Below are 22,298 nucleotides of genomic sequence, written 5' to 3'. Positions count from 1 at the left end.
GGGGAGGACTTGAATAAATCTCTTGGCAATAGTCTTGTGTTGTCTCAAGATTTTTTTTTATAATAGAGAGATTTGCTCTTGTCTCATTAAGAGCTGCAGCTTTTGTTCTGCGTTTTATCTCTTCACAGAAACACTATTGAACATTTTTTCAGCTACTCATTTCTCTTCAGACAGCATTGCATGTGCCAGAGAGCTGTGCTCAAACCTAAGGCTGATGGACTCAACTGAAGTCAAGTGGCGACTTCCATGTACCTCACTAGCTCTGCACCCTAACCTTCTGGCCTATGTGACAGTGAAAAATAATTTTAACATAATGCGTAAAGGGACATCATGTTTGGCCAACCCATTAATTATTATATCACATTGCCATCTACTGCAAACATCTGTAGGACATTGTCAGAATGTTAGTAAACTGTTCTAATTTGGTTATGACATTCAGGATGTCAATAGAACTTTTAGGAATGTTTCAATTCAGTCCTTTTTTAGTTATTTAATACTTTATATTTCAGAACATTTACATATCATTCAGACATATTTCTGTTTAGTCCTCTTGCGATTTTGACAAAATATTTTATTCATAGCATAAACAGAATAGAACAGATCCCAAGGGTCTGGGGTTCCCCTAATCATAACCCTGTGGACCTCCTAAAAGCCTGTAAATCTGAAAAAGTATGGTCTTATACAATACTCAGTGCCCATTACTGGGTCTGGATGTAAAGATGTCATCAGACAGCATTTCACTGGTTGGTTAGGGCTAAATGCTTCAGTGGAAGCAACCTGTTTGGCAAGGAAAGGGAAGAACATTCTTTGACAAACGTGGAGAGGATTTAAAAAAGAGCAGAAACTTTTACAGAAAAAGTATTATTAGAAGCACCATGCAGTTGTCAGTGTTATTGAAATGATGCATTACCTACTGATGATCCACATGATAAAAAGAGTAACTTTAGCACTGCGCCTAAGTACAAATGTCTCATGCAAAGTGCTTGTTCTGTGTGATGTGGCTCAGAAGTACAAAGTGGTGTGGCTTTGGTTTGCATGTTGTGTTTCCTAGTGTGATATGAATTGTCTATTTAAAATATGCTTATCATACTCTATGTGATAATATTCTTCATAGCTGATTTCTGGTATCATTGAGTCAGATTTTAGTGTTCAGGAGTTACTGTAGCAATAACAGGACCCTTTGATTAGTTAGTCCTATTTTAGTATGGATGGGAGGTTACATTCAGAATATTTATAGGACTTTTGTGAACCTTTGTTTAGGTAACAAACTCCCAAAACCTTAATTATAAACATTTTTTTATCTAAAGGAGGTTAGGTGTCCAACCACAGCATACACTCCATTGTGTCTGATATAATTTGTTCCAATCGCAGGATGCAATTACAACCATCATAAATTGAAGCTATGGTGCTATGAATTGAGTTTCTTTGGAAAACATTCTAGAAATTTCTGAGGCTATAAATATCGTTGAGGTGTTGTTTCTAGGGTTTATACACTCAAGGAATTAAATTATTTGGTTATTGTTTTGATTAGAGATTTAATTTAAAAATATTTAATATCTTTTCGGACACCATTTTGTTTAGATTATGGGGATGGCCATTTTGTGGTTGCTAGAGGTGTGGACTCTAGGGTCATGACAATGGGGGTAATTGGAGAAAGGTTAAAAGGTCATCTCATCGTCCGGTTTGCATCTGAGATTGGACAAAACTTAGCAGCTTGTGATACTTTTCATTTTTTGATACTGGTTCTAGCTCTGCCTTTTGACATTGAGTTCTGATTTGTGATTTGGCTCTGACGTCTCTCTCATTTTGTTTTCTGGTCTTGATCTTTGTTTTGCCCTTCGCTCTGTTCTTTCTCCTGTTCCTCACTCTAATTTTATTTGCTGATAATATGTATAGAACAGGAAGAGTTGTGCCTCTTTTGTGCTTCTGATATCATCTCTTGAAAAAGAAGGGCATTCAATTTCTCCTTTAGTGGAAGGATTGCCAGCCAAGCAGAGAGGCTTAAGGGTTAGTTAACTAATAGTTACCTCTGAGGAGGAAGGTGATGATGACGATGATATTATATCATTTGAAAGCTTTAATAAGCCTGATAAAATTTCTGAGAACTCAACCAACGTAAAAAAGTAATGGGGCTTCTAATTGTGAGGGCATTTTTACTCTGCGGCAGACGTCACGTCAGTTGAGCTCTGCCACAGTGTTATTCATATTGAAATGAAGATATGGGGTACCAATAAAAAAGTAGAAATGGTGCCTGATCGTTTAGGCCTGAAAGGTAGAGTGAGTCTGCTGCAGAGTGAAAATACTCCCAATGTTAGAACCTCCATTGATTTTTTAAGTTGTCCGAGTTCTCCTTTGTTTCATCTTGCTAAGATGGGGGACCTTCCACCATCAGCACAGAACAATAACCCAAATTTATATCTAGTCTTGGGCAGTCTTTAAAATATTACAAAGAGACCTTTAGACAACCTTTAGAGAAACCCAAAGACTCCAAAAAAACATCTTGAGTTACTTTTAGGGAACTCTGCAAAATAACATTCCAGGGATGGTATATTGTGATGTTCACATTGTCATCTGAAACCTTCTGGAGTTCGTTGCTAATAGATGTCTTAAACAGATAAACAGAATTTTACATCTGTTGCTGTAGGGTCAAAATCGAAGTGTTAAAAGTTTAAAGTATTGTGTTACTGTCACTGCATCAGGGTCTGGTCCTGTAAATGTGGTCTCCGACTTTTGTTTTCACCAGTTAGATAATCAGTAGCTCCTATGATGGAACTTATTCACTAATTACACTCCTTGTTTATCTACTTCTGTAAATATAGTAATATGGTAAAGTTAAAGTTTTCATTTTTCCAAGAAATCACTACACAAGTTACAGGATTACGCATGTTATATCTCTATATGCCAGTTTGTTTATATCCTAAAAGTCAGGTTGCTTGGTGGATCCCACTGTGATTAACACGTACCACTCACACGGCTGTCTGCTCAATAGCAATACCCTGCTTTGTAGGATCTTTTTGAAATGAAAATGTCTAAATCAACCTGATCAGACTAAAACAGACTAGTGACTTTACCAACAGTAGTAATATTTATTAGATGGTGTCACACATGCACGTCTGAGCATCACCTTCCTAGCTCATCTTTGGTAAGAAAGAGACGAGAGGGGGAACTGTTGCTAATGGTAGCATCCCTTTCTGTGCCAACAGCAAAGAGAAGATGCCCAGTGAGGGCAACTGACTCTGCCCCTTCCAGTTGGATGAGATGTAAAACTGAGGTCCTGACTTTCTGTGGTCATGAAAGATCCCTTGGCATCCTCTGCAAAGAGTTTGGTTTATCTCAATGTCCTGGCTAAACTGCCCATCACAGCCCAGTCCGTTCTGGCCCCCTAATCATCCCCTGTCTCTAATTGGCTATCTCTCTTTCACCCCTTCTCCACCTAATAGTTAATGTGTGGCAAGTGTACTGGGGCAATAATGGCTGTCGTCGCATCATACAGGCGATGTTAGAATTGCATATAAAAGTTTTGGCATGAAAAATACAGCACCATAATATGCTTAAGATTGAGAAAAGTAGCTAAAATAAGAAAAGCTGTAGTCTAGTAATGGTGAGACGGGTAAGTTCAGTGACTTATTTTCAGTTTTATTGTTCAACAGTTTGGAATTGTGATGTATTTAAATGGAATTGGTGGCTTTAATCAGAAAAGCAACTCTTTAGCACTAGAGCAGAAACAAAATTCTCCCTATGTGTGATCTAAAGTGTCAGAAATCAAATATTATCCTTTGCCATCTCCTTCAGTTTTTGTTAAAATGAAGTATTACTCATTATTCAACGAGGAGTCCAAACAGACGCTCTACCTCAGCACATTTCATGCTCGCTGCACATTCAGTTGCATCTTTCTTTCTTTTTTTTTTGCTGAATTCACTGGCTGCTCTGCCAACTCAAAAAAAGAACAAAACGTTGTGTGGAGTCAGCGGCCAAAAGAGATAAACGGCCTTTCAAAGTATTAGCTGTTATTATGGAAAGGTCACGTGGCTATTCCAAAAGGCACACAATGCGAGTCAGGAATATGGAGAAAGAAAGAATCAAGGGATTTGAGTAGAATGTATATATAACCCGACGAGAGGCAGCCAGCAAGCATAAGTCTTCCTTGTAGCACACTCGCGCTCTCTCTCTGTCTCTCCTCTTTGCTGCCACTGTGTACTACAGGTGAGAAACTCGCTGTCCTTTTCCCTTTTCTGTTCCATGTTGCTGTGTCTTACCACTGAAAAAGAGAGATAAAAATAGTCTGCTAAAAAACAGAACGACTGCTCAAGATCTAATGATTTGCTAATACTTTTCAGGATCAAGGCTATCATGAGTATGCAGATTGTCCTGTCAGGGGCATTGAATACTTATGACCTTGTTGAAGATTGGGCCAGAGTGCATCCAGAGTGGTGTAATAATCGGCTTTATTTTTGAGGATGGATCTTATTGAGGCGTATTGTTTCTCATTTATTTGGTAAATTTGGTATTTGGACTGCTGTCCATACCATGTTCTGGCCTTTGCTTAGCCAGTCTGCTTTTTACAGGTTACCAGTGACAGGCACCATGTAACTTCAGTTCAGGTAGTGCTGATGTGTGTTTCTTTGACCAGTCAGTTTACAGTTTGGGTGTAAGATGTGGCAGCCAGTTACCAAGGTCCTACAATAAAGGGTGTAGTGGTTGACCAAACTGAGGTGGACTGGCGCCCTGCATGGGGTTTGTTTCCTGCCTTGCGCTCTGTGTTGGCTGGGATTGACTCAAGCAGACCCCCGTGACCCTGTGGTTAGGATATAGCAGGTTGGATAATGGATGGGTTGATGGTTGACCAAAGGTAAGAACTGGTACCTGTTCATGGAGACCCACACACGATCCTGAAATTGAATTATGAGAGTTTGGTCGGTTAGAACATGAAGGATTTCTCACAGTTTTATGAAAATCTAAACCAGATTTTAGCAGATAGCATCCTTTGAAAAACAGATACTTGCTTCATACTGAAAAGCCTTTCATTGACATGACAAAGTGTGCAAATCCAGTAAGACACTGTACTAGCGGTCTGTCATATGTGTCATATACACGAATCAGGCAATTGTTCTCTTAAATAACACTATTGACAACATGTACTGCCACAAGACGTTTGAAAGGAAAAATGAGATTATACTGCAGCTGATAAGCATTATTTCTCCATTTTGAGAGGCTGGAAAGTCAATGGAAGTACATTACTGATAGTCTTAGTTTTGCATTAAAAAGCATGAAATTTTCTTTACAACCAGAAGTGGGAAAGCAGAATAACAGCAGCAGGTGTCTTCTGTGTCACCAATGTGTGTTTTATGCTTTTTAACAAGTCTTTGGCTGGTATTTTGTATATTGTGGTTGTGAGACTTCATTTATATACAAATGACCACAATCATGTCTGGGAAGCATGTTTTATTTAATTAATAAATTCTTAGTTAGGATGTAGTGCTTGAACAGCGTTTTGAATAACCGACTGTATATGGGCTAGAATGGGTCAAACATTGTAGTGAGAGAAGAAAAGTGACAATCGTATTATTGACATTAACCTCTGTCAGCTTTTATGCAAAAGGTACAAATGTTCAGTAAAGTATATGTTTGATTTATTTTCTTGGTTACAGTTCTGCCCACCATGTCTCACACTGGAGCTCAGGGTAGCATCGGAAGTCATTCGGCTGCTGGGCTGCGCAACTACAAGGTATTATTGTAATTATTATTACTATTATTATTATGGTTAATTTGGCAGACATTGTTATCTGTCAAAACGTACAAGATCCAAATACACTGTAATTTGTACAATCAGATACTGTATAAGAATTAAACAGACAGCTTTATGGTTTAAAGTCTAAAGCCTTAAGTACTGCAATGCATTGTTACCCTTACTGCATACTCGCCTGATGAGAAATGGAAAGTTGGTTTTATTTGACAGTTGTATGATGATCAGTGAGAGACATTGTCCTTTGCTGGAAATACAGTACAGGAGAAAACATATGGAAAAAATTGTGAATTTGGGGCATAAAGTCATTTACTGTTCTATATACTGTAGGTATTCAACAGCACAGAACAAGCCGAATATTTATTAGATTTGTTTCTCATTACTTTTCTAAAAGTTACTAAAAGGATTATATTCTGGTTCTTCAGCCTTTTATATAACAAACACTGATATAAACATTTAAAACCAAGATTTGTCTGTCTGTCAATTGTTTAAGGTGGTATTTGTAGATCAACTGGTATATATATACCCTAAGTGCCCTATGATTTATATATATATATATATATATATATATATATATATATATATATATATATATATATATATATATATATATATATATATATATATATTGCCTTTGATTCTTGTAAGTCTAAGCATTATCCTCTGATGAAGACCCCTCATAGGGGTTGAAAGCTCAGGAATAAAATTATTTTATGATACGTGATTCGTTTTTTTCTCCCTTTGTGGATCTCCAACTGCAAATATGCAAACCGTATCACAGACCTTCTCTTCCATATATATATATAAACAGAAAGGGTCTGAATGACTCTACTTTAACATTGCAGAACAAAATGGTGTTAATGAAATACAGAATTCAAATTTCAGTCAGTTAGTCAGTCAGTCATTGTCTAACCCGCTATATCCTAACACAGGGTCACGGGGCTGCCAGCCAATCCCAGCCAGCACAGGACGCAAGGCAGGAAGTAATCCCGGGCAGGGCGCCAGCCCACCGCAGGGCACACACACACACACACACACACACCAAACACACACATGGGACAATTTAGAATTGCCAATGCACCTAACCTGCATGTCTTTGGACTGTGGGAGGAAACCCACGCAGACACGGGGAGAACATGCAAACTCCACGCAGGGAGGACCCGGGAAGAGAACCCAGGTCTCCTTAGTAGTAATCGAAATCTCATCTAATCTAATACGATATATACATAATATAATATGATATATGATGGGGCAAAGTGGTTAATGCTTCTGCCTCACTGTCCCCTGAACTGCCCTGATGTGACTGTGCAGGCATTCATGTTTCCTCTATTGTCTTTAAATTTGACTCCAAATATTTACCAGCATTTATGTTTTGGTATCATTCCAGAAATTACAAAAGTAGGCTTGCTTCATTTTTATTGAAATGGAGCACACATTCATGTATATTACATGGGAATCATTTTTATATGTGTTTCTAAGATTTTCATCATCATCTTTACGATTTTCATTCAACTTTTCCAGGTGTACTTGTTAATTAAGCTGTTGCTTACTTTTGAGCATATTAGACACCAAAGTATCTGCACTCTTTCAGGATTGCCAAATGTATGTATATAATGAATTTATCATTATTTGTTAAACCTATGGTGAAAATGTAAATATTTATAAATTTCTTACAAAGGTAAATCTCACACTGCTGTATTTTTTCTGAGTGCAGAATAAGAAAAGGCCAGCTAAAAAAATGAGAGGTAAAATGACTCACTGATTGTGAAACCAGTAAGAACAAAAATCTGCAGTCACAGTAGACCCTAGAACAAAACTTGAGAACCACTAATATAATATAATATAATATAATATAATATAATATAATATAATATAATATAATATAATATAATATAATATAATATAATATTATAAAAGGAAATCCTGGGATGAGACTTTCTCGGAGATAATTTCAACTCCCACGAGAGATAATTTCAGGTCCTGTGAAACGAGACTTTTTTCCAAGAGATTTGGACAAGTCCCGCCCTCCTCTCAAACATTTACAGCCACACCAACACTCCAATTACTTCTCATTCATGTGAAAGCTATTCTCAGACACAGTTCCTGCGCTCTCAGCTCCAAGCGGGGTCGGAAATAAAATACGAAGATTAGAAGACAAAGTAGAACATTGTAAAGAGGTTCAAAAATGTTTGCGCCATACACATGCAGAGCAGGTTAGGGATTATGAAAGTACTAAAATTTGAAAGTCTCAAAAAAATTATAGTAAAGATCACATTAGCGCTAACAAATGGAAATTATTACTCGGTGAAATAACGGAACAGCGAAAAGAGATCGAATATATGGACATAGGTGATATGACAGAAGTATGCAGATATTGTTTGGCTTTAAACTTTAAGTCAGAGACTTTTAGATCATCTAATTCGTGTTGCCATCAGGGAAAAGTGGTGTTTCTTCCCAATGAAGAGGCCTATCCGTGAGAATTAAAAGATTTGTTGTTTGTTGGAAGTGAAATTCACATACGCGAGCAGCAGAGATGCAAAGTGGCTAGTGCGTAGCACAGGCTGGGGGGGTTGGTGAGCAAAGCGAGCAGGGGGCGAAGCCCCCTAATAATATACAGTAATATAATTCAGGTGACACGATGGTGCAGTGGTAGTGCTGCTGCCTCACAGTATGGTGACCGGTTCTCTGCATGGAGTTTGCATGTTCTCCCCGTGTCTTTCCTCAGCGTGTTCCTGTTTCCTACCACATTCCAAAGACTTGCAGTATAGTGAACTGGTGATGCTAAATTGGCCCTAGTGTGTGCGTGTGTGTGTGTATTCATCCTGTGATAGGCTGCCACCCTGTCCTGCCTTGTGCCCTATGATTACCAGGCTAGGCTCCAGCTACCCTGCAGCCCTGCCCTGGATAAGTGGGTTAGGAAGATGGATGTATGGATAGATAATGCTACTGCCATCTTAGTGCTCTAAAGTCCTTGGTTTGGGCCCCTGCCCAGCCACTGTGTAAAGTTTGCACATTTTCTGTCTGAATCTGTAGGCTTTTCTTCAGGTACCTGGTTTTCTTTCAGTATCTAAAGAACATGTGTGTTAGGTTATTTTGCCACCTTAAACTGTCCCAGTGGGTGTATGAGTTTGCCGATAGAGTCGTGTCTACTTTTCAGAAATTGCTTAATAGGAATGTTTGCTATAAGGCCAAATAAAAAGAAACCAAAAGCCACTCTCAACAAGGAGTCTAATGAAGCAATGTGCTTGTTTAATAGAAGATGATTGAAACAAAAAAAAAAAAAAGTCCAATCTGGTCTCCGGGGTGGTGATTGTCTCCCTCTGGTCTTGCAGGAAGCAGAAGAGCTGGCACAGAGCAATAGAAAAGAACTGCATGACTAAAATTTGAATATTGGCAAGTTTGTATATCTGATTTTGATTGTTTTTCTTGCTTTTCTCTATGCAGATTGTGTTTTATGAGTATGAAAACTTCCAGGGACGTAGAATGGAATTCAATGGCGAATGCCGCAACCTGTGTGACAAGGGGTTTGACCGCGTTGGCTCCATTCGAGTGGACTGTGGCCCGTGAGTTTTTCCTCATTGTTTCCGCTGTTGTACCCAACTGTCTGTGTTTTGCCTTCTATCACTCTCAAATCGTAACAGAAATGTTATCGTTCAATGTATTTGCACCATTAAAGCCTTACCTGGCCCATGCTTTGTTTTCTGAACGTAGAGTCACCATAAATCTTGGCACAGCACATGACGTAAAAAATGCAATCAGGAATAATAACATTACACTATTCAAACAATTACACAATCCAATATATGGCGGCTTTCATCCTGCCACTAAAAAAAGTAATTTCTTCTGACTCAGATTATCCAAAATGTACCTGGGTTCAGACTCCTAATTGTGGACAATGTCATCAGGCACCTGTTTCACGTTTTTGGGACTGTCCCACACTCTGACCCTATTAGAATCAAATGTCCACTTATTTACGAGACAGTTGTGGTTTTTAGAATGATCCCTAACTATCTAGCAGCACAGCTCAGAGTCACATCCAGTGTGACATTTGTGCTTGGTGAACAATCAGAGCAGTGAACCTAACAGTGACTCTGCCAGCACATAATGTTTATCTTACTCCACCAAAAGAATTGTAACCAAAACACAGTGGGAAGATAATGTCCTATTTAATTTAAAGTTAGAAAAAAAATCTCTCTTCATGAGGAACAGTTCAAAATGTTTTTAGAGTTTGGCAGCCTTTTATTATTAGGGTCTTTAATTAAACATGATGTACCTCTGCTAATCTTTAGAACGCATCAGTATCTCTGGGTGAAAACTTTGTATTAAATGTTTGGATTTCTTTGCTCTCTAAATAAGTTAGGGGAGCAAAGGTCAGATTTCTAAATAAGATGTAGCTTCATGTGTCTGATTGACTTGTAGCTAATTCATTGTAATATAATCTAAAGGAGTATAAAATGTAATAAAAAAATAAAATTAACTACACCTTTGTGAAACAAGCTAAATCAAAAATAAAATGTAAACATTACCAAATAAATGGTATACATTAGGTCTTGTAGTTGACAGAGCCTTGTCCAGAGGTTTTTCTTGCCTTATGCCAGAACAGACTCCGGCCCCTGTGAATTGAATTAAGCAGGTTTGTATGTATGCATGTATCGTGACCCCAAACACCAGACAACCAAACACAACTCTGGGTTCAAATAAAAGATTATTTAATCCACACATCTCCAAATGACAATTATTCCAGCCAATATGCAGACTTTAAGTGCTTGCTTGCTTTCTTTCTCCGTTTCTCTTTGTCTTTCCTTTTCCAATGAGCTTCGCCCACTGCCTCTCATCTCTGACTCACTGAGCTAAGGCAGTGGGCTCCTCTTAAGGTGGACCCAGGAACAATTCCGGTAACGTGGCATGGTCAGTTGGAAGTACTTATAAGGAAGTCAAGGAGGTCCTCCTGCGGCAGCACCCTCTATCCCTCAGGAATCCCTACATGGCTGCACTTCCAAACTCCAACTAGCGTTCAGGCCTGCGGGTGTCCAGAATGGGGACTCTATATGAGGGACACTGCCATCTAGCATAATGGAGGATGAACTGCTCCCTTTTGTCCTCTCTTGCTGGTTCCGGTAGCCTTCGGCATCCTAATCGGGATGGGAATCATGAGGCGCCCCAGCTGGGTATTGCCCCCATTTATGCCCATGTGTCCTCTAGGGCATCTACAGTAGATTGAAAGTACTGATATTCTCTTATTATTTACTAGACTTCATTTGCATTTTTTAAGTTGTAAATTCTTTTTCTTAGGCCCTTACTTATGCCTTAGAAGGTCTGAACAGTTCCCAATTGTGTTTTTTTTGAGGTATATGTGCCCTGCTTTTGGTAATCTTTCCCTAACACAAACTCCCTCGACTCTCATACTGTTTAGATGGGTAGCTTATGAGCAGCAGAATTTCTGTGGAGAGATGTTCCTGCTTGAGAAAGGAGAATATCCTCGATGGGACACCTGGTCAAACAGTTACAGGAATGACCGAATCATGTCCTTCCGTCCTGTCCGCATGGTAAGTGGATGTAACAAATTATTTAACGAACCCTGGCTACAAATATGAGCAAAAATCTTTCAAGCATAAGGAAAAACTTTCCTGCAGTTGTTAGGCAATGGCGTTATCAGCCAACTCAACAATTGGAGATTTCCACCGAGAGGATTCCTGGGTGGGAACAGGGGTAAAAGAAGAAATATTAAGACAGTATAATGGAAAGAAACAAGGCACTGGTTTTAGTGAACTTGCTTATCAAATGGAGAATGACACATGGTTTGAACATTACATCTCCATAATCAGTCATGGCCAAAGTGGTGAAGGCTTTTAGACAGACAGACAGACAGACAGATAGATAGATAGATAGATAGATAGATAGATAGATAGATAGATAGATAGATAGATACTTTATAAATCCCAAGGGGAAATTCACTTCACTTCATTTAAGAAAGGAAACAAAAAATGGCTTTGGCTGAAATATTTGTCTACTATTTTTTAATTACACATGATACTCCAGTAATCAAATAGTATATTATAGACAAGCCACAAGATTTGATTTGATGGCTTTTCTCTTCAAGGCCGCAGTAGACTGCACTGCTTCTGATGAATGGGAGAGGCTGAACCCACACACTCTCTTTCTCTCTCTGCTCACTAGGATGCACAGGACCACAAGATTTGTCTCTATGAGTGTGTAAACTTTGAAGGACGCAAAATGGAGGTGTGTGATGAAGACATCCCCAGCCTGTGGTCATATGGCTTTCAGGATAGAGTAGCCAGCATTCAAGTCACTGGGGGAACGTGAGTAAAATGTGTTTTTTTTTTGTTTTTTTTTGTGTGTTTTCCTCAGTTCATTCTGTGGACTTTCGAAGTTTAAGGTTTACCAAAAAAACTGAAGTATTGCCACTGAATAGCAACAAATAAATAAATAAATTGTTTTTCTTGTTAGACCTTTATTAATACATTAGAAGGCCTATCTGTTCCCCATTGCTGTTCAGTCCTGAAATGTTTTTAGAAGTATGTCTTTTTTAACCATTCCTTAAAACAAACTCATCAGTCCTGCTCTCTGGTGCACAGTTCTGTTTTGCATCTAACAATCATATTATACTGTTCATCATTGTGTGCAGAAGTAATACTTTGAAATTCTTACTTGTATGTCCAATCAACAAGCAACATATGTCCAGAGCCGTAATTAAATGCCACAGGCTTCTAGTAACAAAGAAGGAAAGAGAAACCTACGGTCTATGGGAAATATATTTTTTCAAGAAAAAGAAATTATAGTAGTAGGTTAAGGAAATGAGTGTCATTAGTAGGCACACATCACAACACTGCTATGTTCCAGGGCACAATAGGCATGACACCAGAAGAAAAGTCACGAGTGGGAAGGCTGACAGGCGAGGAGTAAAGGTGATGCTGAAATGTTTAGCAAAGCCTTCCATATTCTTGAATCATGAGGGGGTGCTGTTAGTGTGTATCAGTTGCTTTCTGTAACTTTCCTCAATTTAATTTTATTGAGTGATACATGGGCACTTAATGTACTTATAGTACGCTGATCAGATGGGTGACGGAGGTCTTTTAGTGTGACGACTTACCCTAGAACAGGGGTGGGCAATGTCGGTCCTGGAGAGCTGCAGTGCCTACAGGTTTACATTCCAACCCAACTGCTTAATTAGAAACCAATCCTTGCCAGTCTTGCACCTTACTTAATTTTATGGCTTGTTAGATAGATAGATAGATAGATAGATAGATAGATAGATAGATAGATAGATAGATAGATAGATAGATAGATAGATAGATAGATAGATAGATAGATAGATAGATAGATAGATAGATAGATAGATAGATACTTTAGTAATCCCAATGGGAAATTCACATTCTTCAGCAGCAGCATACTGATACAATAAATAATATTAAATTAAAGAATGATAATAATACAGGTGAAAAAAACAGACAATAACTATGTATAATGTTAAATATTAACGTTTACCCCCCCTGGTGGAATTAAAGAGTCGCATAGTTTGGGGGAGGAACGATCTCCTCAATCTGTCTGTGGAGCAGGACAGTGACAGCAGTCTGTCGCTGAAGCTGCTCTTCTGTCTGGAGATGACATTATTTAGTGGATGCAGTGGATTCTCCATAATTGATAGGAGCCTGCTGAGCGCCCTTCGCTCTGCCACAGATGTTAAACTGTCCAGCTCCATGCCAACAATAGAGCCTGCCTTCCTCACCAGTTTGTCCAGGCGTGAGGCGTCTTTCCTCTTAATGCTGCCTCCCCAGCACACCACTGCGTAGAAGAGGGCGCTCGCCACAACTGTTTGATAGAACATCTGCAGCATCTTATTGCAGATGTTGAAGGAAGCCAGCCTTCTAAGGAAGTATAACCGGCTTTGTCCTTTCTTGCACAGCGCATCAGTATTGGCAGTCCAGTCTAATTTATCATCCAGCTGCACTCCCAGATATTTATAGGTCTGCACCATCTGCACACAGTCACCTTTGATGATCACTGGGTCTATGAGGGGTCTGGGCCTCCTAAAATCCACCACCAGCTCCTTGGTTTTGCTGGTGTTCAGGTGTAGGTGGTTTGAGTCGGACCATTTAACAAAGTCATTGATTAGGTCCCTATACTCCTCCTCCAGCCCATTCCTGATACAGCCCACGATAGCAGTGTCATCAGCGAACTTTTGCACATGGCAGGACTCCGAGTTGTATTGGAAGTCCGATGTATATAGGCTGAACAGGACCGGAGAAAGTACAGTCCCTTGTGGCGCTCCTGTGTTGCTGACCACAATGTCAGACGTGCAGTTCCCAAGACGCACATACTGAGGTCTGTCTTTAAGATAGTCCACGATCCATGCCACTAGGTATGAATCTAATCCCATCTCTGTCAGCTTGTCCCTAAGGAGCAGAGGTTGGATTGTGTTGAAGGCGCTAGAGAAATCTAGAAACATAATTCTTACAGCACCACTGCCTCTGTCCAAGTGAGAGAGGGATCGGTGTAGCATATAGATGATGGCATCTTCCGCTCCCGCCTTCTCCTGATATGCAAACTGCAGAGGGTCAAGGGCGTGTTGAACCTGTGGCCTAAGGTGGTGAAGCAGCAGCCTCTCCATGGTCTTCATCACATGTGATGTCAGAGCAACAGGCCGAAAGTCATTCAGCTCACTAGGACGTGATACCTTTGGGACTGGGGTGATACAAGATGTTTTCCAAAGCCTCGGGACTCTCCCCTGTTCCAGGCTCAGGTTGAAGATGCGCTGTAGAGGACCCCCCAGCTCCGATGCACAGACCTTCAGCAGTCGTGGCGATACTCCATCTGGACCCGCTGCTTTGCTGGCACGAAGTCTCCTCAGCTCTCTGCTCACTTGCGCTGTTGTTATTATGGGTGGGGATGTTTTTCCTATGCTGGTATCAGCAGAAGGATGTGTGGAGGGTGCAGTACTCCGAGGTGAGAGTGAGAGTGGGTTAGGGTGGTCAAACCTGTTAAAAAAGTTGTTCATTTGGTTTGCTCTCTTCACGTCTCTCTCAATGGTGGTACCCCGCTTCGAGCTGCAGCCAGTGATGATCTTCATCCCATCCCACACTTCCTTCATGCTGTTATTCTGCAACTTCTGCTCCAGCTTTCTCCTGTACTGCTCCTTCGCCGCCCTGAGTTGGACTCAGAGTTTCTTCTGCACGCGCTTGAGCTCATGCTGATCACCGTCTTTAAAAGCCCTTTTCTTCTGATTCAAAAGGCCCTTGATGTCACTTGTAATCCATGGCTTGTTGTTAGCATAGCAGCGTACTGTTCTTACTGGAACTACAATGTCCATACAGAAGTTGATGTAGTCAGTAGTGCAGTCAACAACTTCCTCAATGTTCTCATTATGAGATCCCTGCAGGATATCCCAGTCTGTAGTTCCAAAAAGTTCTCTCAGAGTATTCTCAGCCTCCGGGGTCCACTTCCTGAATGATCGTGTGGTTACAGGTAGGACTCTAACTTTTGGTTTATAGTGAGGCTGAAGCTGAACCAGGTTATGATCTCCTTTCCCAAGCGCAGGCAGCGGGGTGGCGCTGTATGCGTCTTTAACGTTTGCATACAGTAAATCAATAGTCTTATTTCCCCGGGTGTTACAGTCCACATACTGGGAGAATGCAGGCAATGTTTTGTCCAGCGTCACATGGTTAAAGTCTCCAGCGATTAGCACAAGCGCTTCAGGGTGCTGCGTTTGTAACTTAGCAACAGCGGAATGGATGATGTCACTCGCTGACTCCACGTCTGCCCGAGGAGGAATGTATACAATAACAACAATGACATGTCCAAACTCTCTGGGCAAATAGTAGGGACGTAAACTTACGGCCAACAGTTCGATATCCCTGCAGCAAGTGGAGATTTTGACGTTAACATGTCCAGAGTGACACCACCGTGTATTAACATAGAGAGCGAGTCCTCCTCCTTTGTGCTTCCCACAGGTACTTGCGTCTCTGTCCGCTCTAACTGTGCTAAACCCGGGTAGCTCCACGTTGGCATCTGGGATGGTGTTATTTAGTCTTATATCGTAGATTTTTTACTCTCCAAAGATATCATCCAAATGATTTGAAGCCTAAAACAGATCATTTTCAGTCTGTCACATTTTCTATTAAGAGTTTTATTAAATCAAACAATCTGCGGTGGGTTGGTGCCCTGCCCAGGATTTGTTCCTGCCTTGCACCCTGTGTTGGCTGGGACTGGCTCCAGCAGACCCCCGTGACTCTGTGTTAGGATATAGCAGGTTAGACAATGACTGACTGACTAAATCAAACGGTGCATGATGAACACACACAGATGTAAATGGAAACAAGTGTAACAAGGAGTCAGAAACGTCAAGAAGGTTTGGGGTTTCCGGCCCCGTACACTGTACAGAAATTATTTCAAATAAAAAAACATGGTCAAAGTTATGACATTCAATCATTACTACAGACATCCTCATAGTGTCTGGAGGGACCGGAAACTGGCGACAGGAATGCTGGGAGGAACCGAAGTGTAGTATGGGAGCCGTGACGTCATCAAGGGGGGACCAGAGGAAGGGATGGAATGCGGAAGTGGCAGCGCGTGTTTTTACTGAGTCCAGGGAGGGTTACGGTGGCGTTGTTTCTGTCTTTCTGTGGGAAGAAGAGAAAGAAAGGTAAGTACCCCGCCTTAATCCCCTGGCACGATGTGTTACGCTGCTCGTCGAGTCTTTCCGCGGCTCCCCATTTTACCCCAGAATTCAAAACCCTGGGCGATCAGGATCATACCTCCAGAGCCTCCACTCACTCGCCTGCTGGTCCGACGTAATGCCGTACCGACTCAGGATTTCAGCCTTAAGGAGGTCATACACAGCGGCTTCAAGTACGCCGCGAGTATGGACACCCATTCCGCCCATGGCCATTGGTTTCGAGAGGCAGTCCTCTCGAAAGTGGATAAATAGGCTTCAATATCATCCGCATCCATGAGCGGTACTATCAGAGGAGGTGGAGGCCACGTGGGCTCCGGTCTAGCCGCTTCTGCTGCCACGAGCCGTGTCTTGGTCTCCACCAGCTCCTGCTTCGTGGCGGCCTGTTCCAGCTGTAGGACTTGAAGCTGGCCCGCCAAACTAGTTAGGACTGTATTTAGGTCTTGTCCTTCCGACATTCTTCGGACAATATATCCTGCCGGCTACGCCACTGTAATAAGGAGTCAGAAATGTCAAGAAGGTTTGGGGTTTCCAGCCCCGTATACTGTACAGAAATTATTTCAAACAAAAAACACGGACAAAGTTATGACATTCAATCATTACTACAGACATCCTCGTAGTGTCTGGAGGGAACTTAAATAAGGAGGGACCGGAAACTGGCGACAAGAATGCTGGGAGGAACCGAGGTGTAGTATGGGAGCTGTGACGTCATCAAGGGTGGACCAGAGGAAGGGATGGAATGTGGAAGTGGCAGCGTGTGTTTTTACTGAGTCCAGGGAGGGTTACGGTAGCGTTGTTTCTGTCTTTCTGTGGGAAGAAGAGAGAGAAAGGTAAGTACCCCGCCTTAATCCCCTGGCACGATGTGTTACGCTGTTCATTGGGTCTTTCCAAGGCTCCCCATGCGCGCGTGCGTGACACAAGCTAGATGGAGAACTGCTGGCTGCGTTGTCATTTATATTTTATTGCTAATAAGGAGCCATTAAAACAATTAATGCAGCTGTTTAAGATTGAAATAAGCAATCGAGGGTGGGGAACCTTAACAAGCAAGACAACTAAAATGAAGGATCAAAATGTCACTAAAGCAATAAGTGTTTCATTAGCAATAATTGTTTTCTCATTAAGAAACTGGGTGGGAACAAAAACCTGCAGCCACTGCGGCTCTCCAGGACCGACATTGCCCACATCTGCCCTAGAAGTAATCAATATCAAGGTTAACTGGGGAAATCATCCCAATGTTTTAGTCTCACAGAAGGCTTAGGATCAACATTTAGGCCAGCCAGACAGTTATAAAAATTGTGGCCATGTGGCTGCAAAGCCTAAAATAATGAAATACATCTCCTGCTTCCAATTTAGCATTACTGTGTCTTTTAAAAACTAGTATAGCGCCTTTCCTCACCACGGCTCAGAGAGAGGTATAAACATGGTGGAGGTACAGAGATGACAAAGCTTGTATTGCTTGCCTATTCAGACAGGCTTTTGCGTTGATTTATATTCCCAAGTGAATGATCTGATGCTTTCTTCGGGATATCATGAGTGCTTTTTGCAGTTGAACTTCTTAAAAGGTTGGTTTTGATTAATTCATCAATCCCAAATTTTGTTCGGGAAGGGCTGTGCAGGGTGAAGTTGACTGGATCCAAGCTAACTGAGTCTTTGCTGCTGTAGTTTATTATTAGTACATGTACAGTAATTGTGGACCCATGAAAGACACTACATAAAAATAGACTGAGTGTTTAATGGATTCCAATTTCTCTATAGGTTTGCTAAAGGCTGCCTTAAGTAGTACACAGGCAGTTTATCAATATCTTTAAATCAATGAGCCTGTGCTTCTGTAGGTTGTAATGAACATCTTGTGATGGTGGTTGCTGCTTGAATTATATTAAATTACTAGAAATTCTAAGTAGTTAGAACATTTGAACATTGTCCTACCTGTGTTTTTGCTGCTGACCCTCTAAATTCCTCCCACATCCTAGCAATAAATAAATTTCAGTAGGATGAGAAAGTATGTGAATCATAATTTCAACTACAAGTACGATCAATCAGTCAGAGTGTCATAAATAAAGTCTAAATTAGTATAAGCTGCTCTAATTCAGGGTTTTCATTAGAAATTGAATGATTTGCTCCATGAGGTAGAAGTACATAATATACAAGAATACTTAGGTCAGATATTTGGAACATTATAATGTGCGCTTCAGTTTAAATGTTTAAACTCAAATTTTCTCGATTGTAATTCAAATTTGTCATTTTTACCATCTGATTGTTTTCCACAGACACCGAGACCGCTAGTGAAGGATCACAAATAACATCATATTCATAATAACTGACCTTGAAATAGTCTAAAACAATACTCCACATGCTTATGTTTGAAATGTGTGATTTTTAACTTCCTGGGAATGGCTCTAAGAGGGATAGGACCACCGGTAAAGAATCAGATATCAAAAATATTATCATATTCATGATCAGTAATCTTGAAATAGCAAGATTAATTGGGATTAATAAAGTATCTATCTATCTATCTATCTATCTATCTATCTATCTATCTATCTATCTATCTATCTATCTATCTATCTATCTATCTATCTAAAACAACATTCTATATGCCTATAATACTGATCCCCATGTTTTCAAAGATTTGTTAAAAAGAGTAACTTTGACTCCTCATATCCCATTAGGGGGTGAACCTCTGGGGTCAGTTGATGTGGCATACACAACCTCCAAGTGCTTCTGATCATTTTTGATTGAGACTCATGTTGGTTTACTCTTTATCACAAAGGTGTAATTTCCTGTACAAAATATGGTCCAAAAACTGCCTAAAATTCGTTTTTTTGGGTCTAAAGGGCAAAAATTGGGAGGAACCCCAAAACGCTCAACACTTTGCATAACTAGACATCAAAATGAGTTAAACTGTGATTTAAATAGAATTCAGGAGCAAAAATTGTCAATGAGGGTAGCCCAGAGGTGACTCCAGCATGAAGATCAAAATCCCCTTCTGTCAGAAGACTCAGTAAACTTGGAGTGGCCTTGTGCTGCCAAGAGCTCTCAAATGTCAGAGATGATGAGAAAAGTACAGAAGGTGTTTCGAGGAGTCAACACTAGTGGGTAAGCGCTGTAGGAATCCTACCCTGAGAAGGAATGCCGGTTGGCTTCTTTAGTTTTTTTAATTAATCGTGTATTGTATTTAGTCCTTGTGTTCATCCCCCCCACCCCAAGTGCTTTATATTTTAGGAAATAAATGAATTGTGAATGTGAATTTAGGAATGGGCTCAAAAGCACCCCCTACAGGACACATAGGAAACTTAACAAGATTATTTAAAAATCTATTAACTAAACTAAACTAAACTTAACATGAACTAAAATCAGTCTGAAAACAGTTCAGACTGGGGAAGTGGTAAAAATGAGCATTTGAGAATTTCATTTCCTGGTTAGCTGTTTGAAACTGATTTCTGTGGCTACTGCCCTGATTGAACTTCACTTGACAGCTATGGCTTAGGAGATTCTGTTGTTGCCTCCTTTGCTCCAGTCCCTGTCGTACAATAGTCATGTTGTTTCAGAACAAATGTCTTTCAGCAGGGTCATTTATGAATGGAGTGGGCATTAATATGTTTGGCCATGAGGTGGCAATAAAGAGCCATTCGAAAACCAGCATGCGTCAGTCTGTGCCATTGTCGCCTCTTCTTATAAAAGTGAATATTTGTAATAGTTAACTTACATTATTTAGTTTCAGTTGGGGATTTGTTATTTAATTGAAAAGCAACCAGAAGCCTAAATGACTGAACATCTATAAAGGCTTTTGCATGGCAGTTGAGGTGACCCTTTTGTCTTTCCACTAAAATACATCAGAGGAATCATTTTGTGTTATTCCCAAATACCTTTTCTGGACTCTTAACCTCTCTCTGTCTCAATGCAATAGGTCCAGATAATTTGTAAGTGCATTCAGGAATCCAGTTCTACAATCCAGAGGGCCTGTAGGCAACTGTGATGGTTTGGAAAAAAATGACAATTTAACAATCAGCACCTCTTGGATAAGGCAGACAGCTTTGAAAACCTTTTATTGTCACAAGACAACTGTCTTGTCTTCCATTATTACTTTCCAGGACTTTACTCTTCTCATTACTGTCTAACAACACCATCTAGGAGGAGGAGTCATTCCAACCCACAGTAAACATGAAGACATCTTCCTTTTGGAAAGCATTCACAGAGCACACGAAATCCATCACGTTGTCTTTCTTGCCTTTAGTTCAGGACAGCTCATATCAAAAATTCTGGATTTCTGGTAATGGAGGAAGTAGAAAATAGTAGATACCTACACCTCCAACATTACTTTAACTTGGACATCTTCTTGAAAAATTTGGAAAATGATTTGGGCAGTTGAACTACCAAAGCCAGCATTCATTCTAACGTCTTTTTTCACTTCTGGTCTTTTTTCAGCTGGGTGGGCTACCAATACCCTGGATATCGTGGCTACCAGTATGTGTTTGAGAGTGGGCCCTTCAAGCATTGGAATGAATGGGGAAGCCCTCACCCTCAGATCCAGTCCATCCGAAGAGTGAAGGATATGCAGTGGTACCGAAGGGGCTGCTTTGAGTTCACCGCTTAGAAATCAGCATCTGCCACTTCATGTAGCCCTTAGAAGTGGGCACGTTTTGGGAAAAGCAGAGGGGAAGTATAAATTATATATATCACCAGGACAGGCTACAGAACCACTCAGAGACAGACATGTGTCACAGGTTCATACTGATTGACCAAGCCTTCTCTGGCATAATGGAGGCCAGGTCTTCTACTTCATATGCTAAAAGGTCATCTTCATCCTAGTCCAGGAAAATAATGAGAGCAACAGATAACACATGTGCCTGCCACTGAGCACCTGAATTTGTATGGATGATCTGTTTTCAGTCAGCTTCTACTTTTTTTCTTGTTTTAAACCAAACTGATCAAACTAATGAACTGAGGTTTTAAGGAGGACTGTCTGGCTAATCTGGTCAAAAGAGGCATGGCACCTCAGGGCATTGCATTAGGAATTGGGCAAAAATAACCAAAGAGAGGTAATAAAAGCATGAACCATTCACACTGCCAGGTAGTCTTGGAATGGTATGGCCTCCTGGCAACTAGAACAGACAGACCTTGGCACCATCACCAAGAAACCTACACAAACTGGGCATTATGTCTTTTTCATTCTGAATGCCACAGTTTAGTCGATGTAATATCTTTCTCAGGGATCCAGGCATCTGAAGACTACCATCTTTCTCCACAGAATGAAAAATCTCAGTCCTCACCATCCATCAGGCAGCTGTTGGCTCCACAGATCTTCAATTTCTTCATAACATTTCTGTCCATGTCTTCCAAATCCATGCATTTGTTTGTATCTTAATCATGAATAAACATAAAAAGTTATTTTAACTTTCAGTTTGTGAATGTGTGGCTACTTTTCATTTGTGCTGGTCTCCATGCTAGCAACATTTCACTCAGTCTGACAGCAGAATGTAACTGATTGACAGGCGACTCTTCCAATGGGTGCTCGCTCTTCAGATGCAGCTTGCTAACTGACGCTGCCCTTGAATTTCTCTTGTTGAAACACTAGGCCCTTACGTTGGCTACAATAGGAACACCGGGCTAGGTGGCTGAATGTTATTTTTTGATTGTTAAAGTGGCAGTCTTGAATAGTCATAATGCATGTCTGCTATCAGTTTCCCACCCTGTGATCTCCGGATTAAGAGTTCTCTCTCAATATTTTACTGTGAGTGGTCTCTTAGATTATGTGTTCCACAAGCTGATAGCTTGTTTGTGCTCATTTGCCAAAGTGACATATCCCATCCATCTGCTTATATCACTGCTGTCCCTAAACAGACGCTTTTAATTTATCAAGATATT

At 40.6% G+C, this 22,298-nt stretch overlaps 1 protein-coding gene across 2 annotated transcripts; it reads left to right on the top strand.

The window, feature by feature from the left end:
- Nucleotides 1-1,908: 1,908 nt before the first annotated feature.
- On the top strand, nucleotides 1,909-21,486 carry crybb1l3 (crystallin, beta B1, like 3). 2 transcript variants are annotated; one of them, XM_051930566.1, is made up of 6 exons: nucleotides 1,909-2,007; nucleotides 5,649-5,725; nucleotides 9,188-9,306; nucleotides 11,157-11,289; nucleotides 11,921-12,063; nucleotides 20,859-21,486. In XM_051930566.1, exons 2-6 carry the CDS (start codon nucleotides 5,660-5,662, stop codon nucleotides 21,025-21,027), a joined length of 630 nt encoding a protein of 209 aa, XP_051786526.1. In that variant the 5' UTR covers nucleotides 1,909-2,007; nucleotides 5,649-5,659; the 3' UTR covers nucleotides 21,028-21,486. The 2 variants fall into 2 exon arrangements, with proteins under 2 accessions (XP_051786526.1, XP_028664151.1); XM_028808318.2 differs by lacking the exon at nucleotides 1,909-2,007 and adding an exon at nucleotides 4,134-4,203.
- Nucleotides 21,487-22,298: the final 812 nt, after the last annotated feature.

The sequence above is a fragment of the Erpetoichthys calabaricus genome, chromosome 8 (genome assembly GCF_900747795.2).
Source record: "Erpetoichthys calabaricus chromosome 8, fErpCal1.3, whole genome shotgun sequence".
In the NCBI taxonomy this organism is placed as follows: Eukaryota; Metazoa; Chordata; class Cladistia; order Polypteriformes; family Polypteridae; genus Erpetoichthys; species Erpetoichthys calabaricus.
The sequence above is the reverse complement of the archived record's forward strand: the minus strand, read 5'-3'. Positions and strand labels throughout refer to the sequence as shown.

Coding starts and splice junctions, on each gene's coding strand:
- crybb1l3 (XM_051930566.1), top strand. CDS start 5,660: ATGTCTCACACTGGAGCTCAGGGTAGCATCGGAAGTCATTCGGCTGCT. Junction 9,307..11,156: donor ATTCGAGTGGACTGTGGCCC/GTGAGTTTTTCC, acceptor CATACTGTTTAG/ATGGGTAGCTTATGAGCAGC. Junction 11,290..11,920: donor CCTTCCGTCCTGTCCGCATG/GTAAGTGGATGT, acceptor TCTGCTCACTAG/GATGCACAGGACCACAAGAT.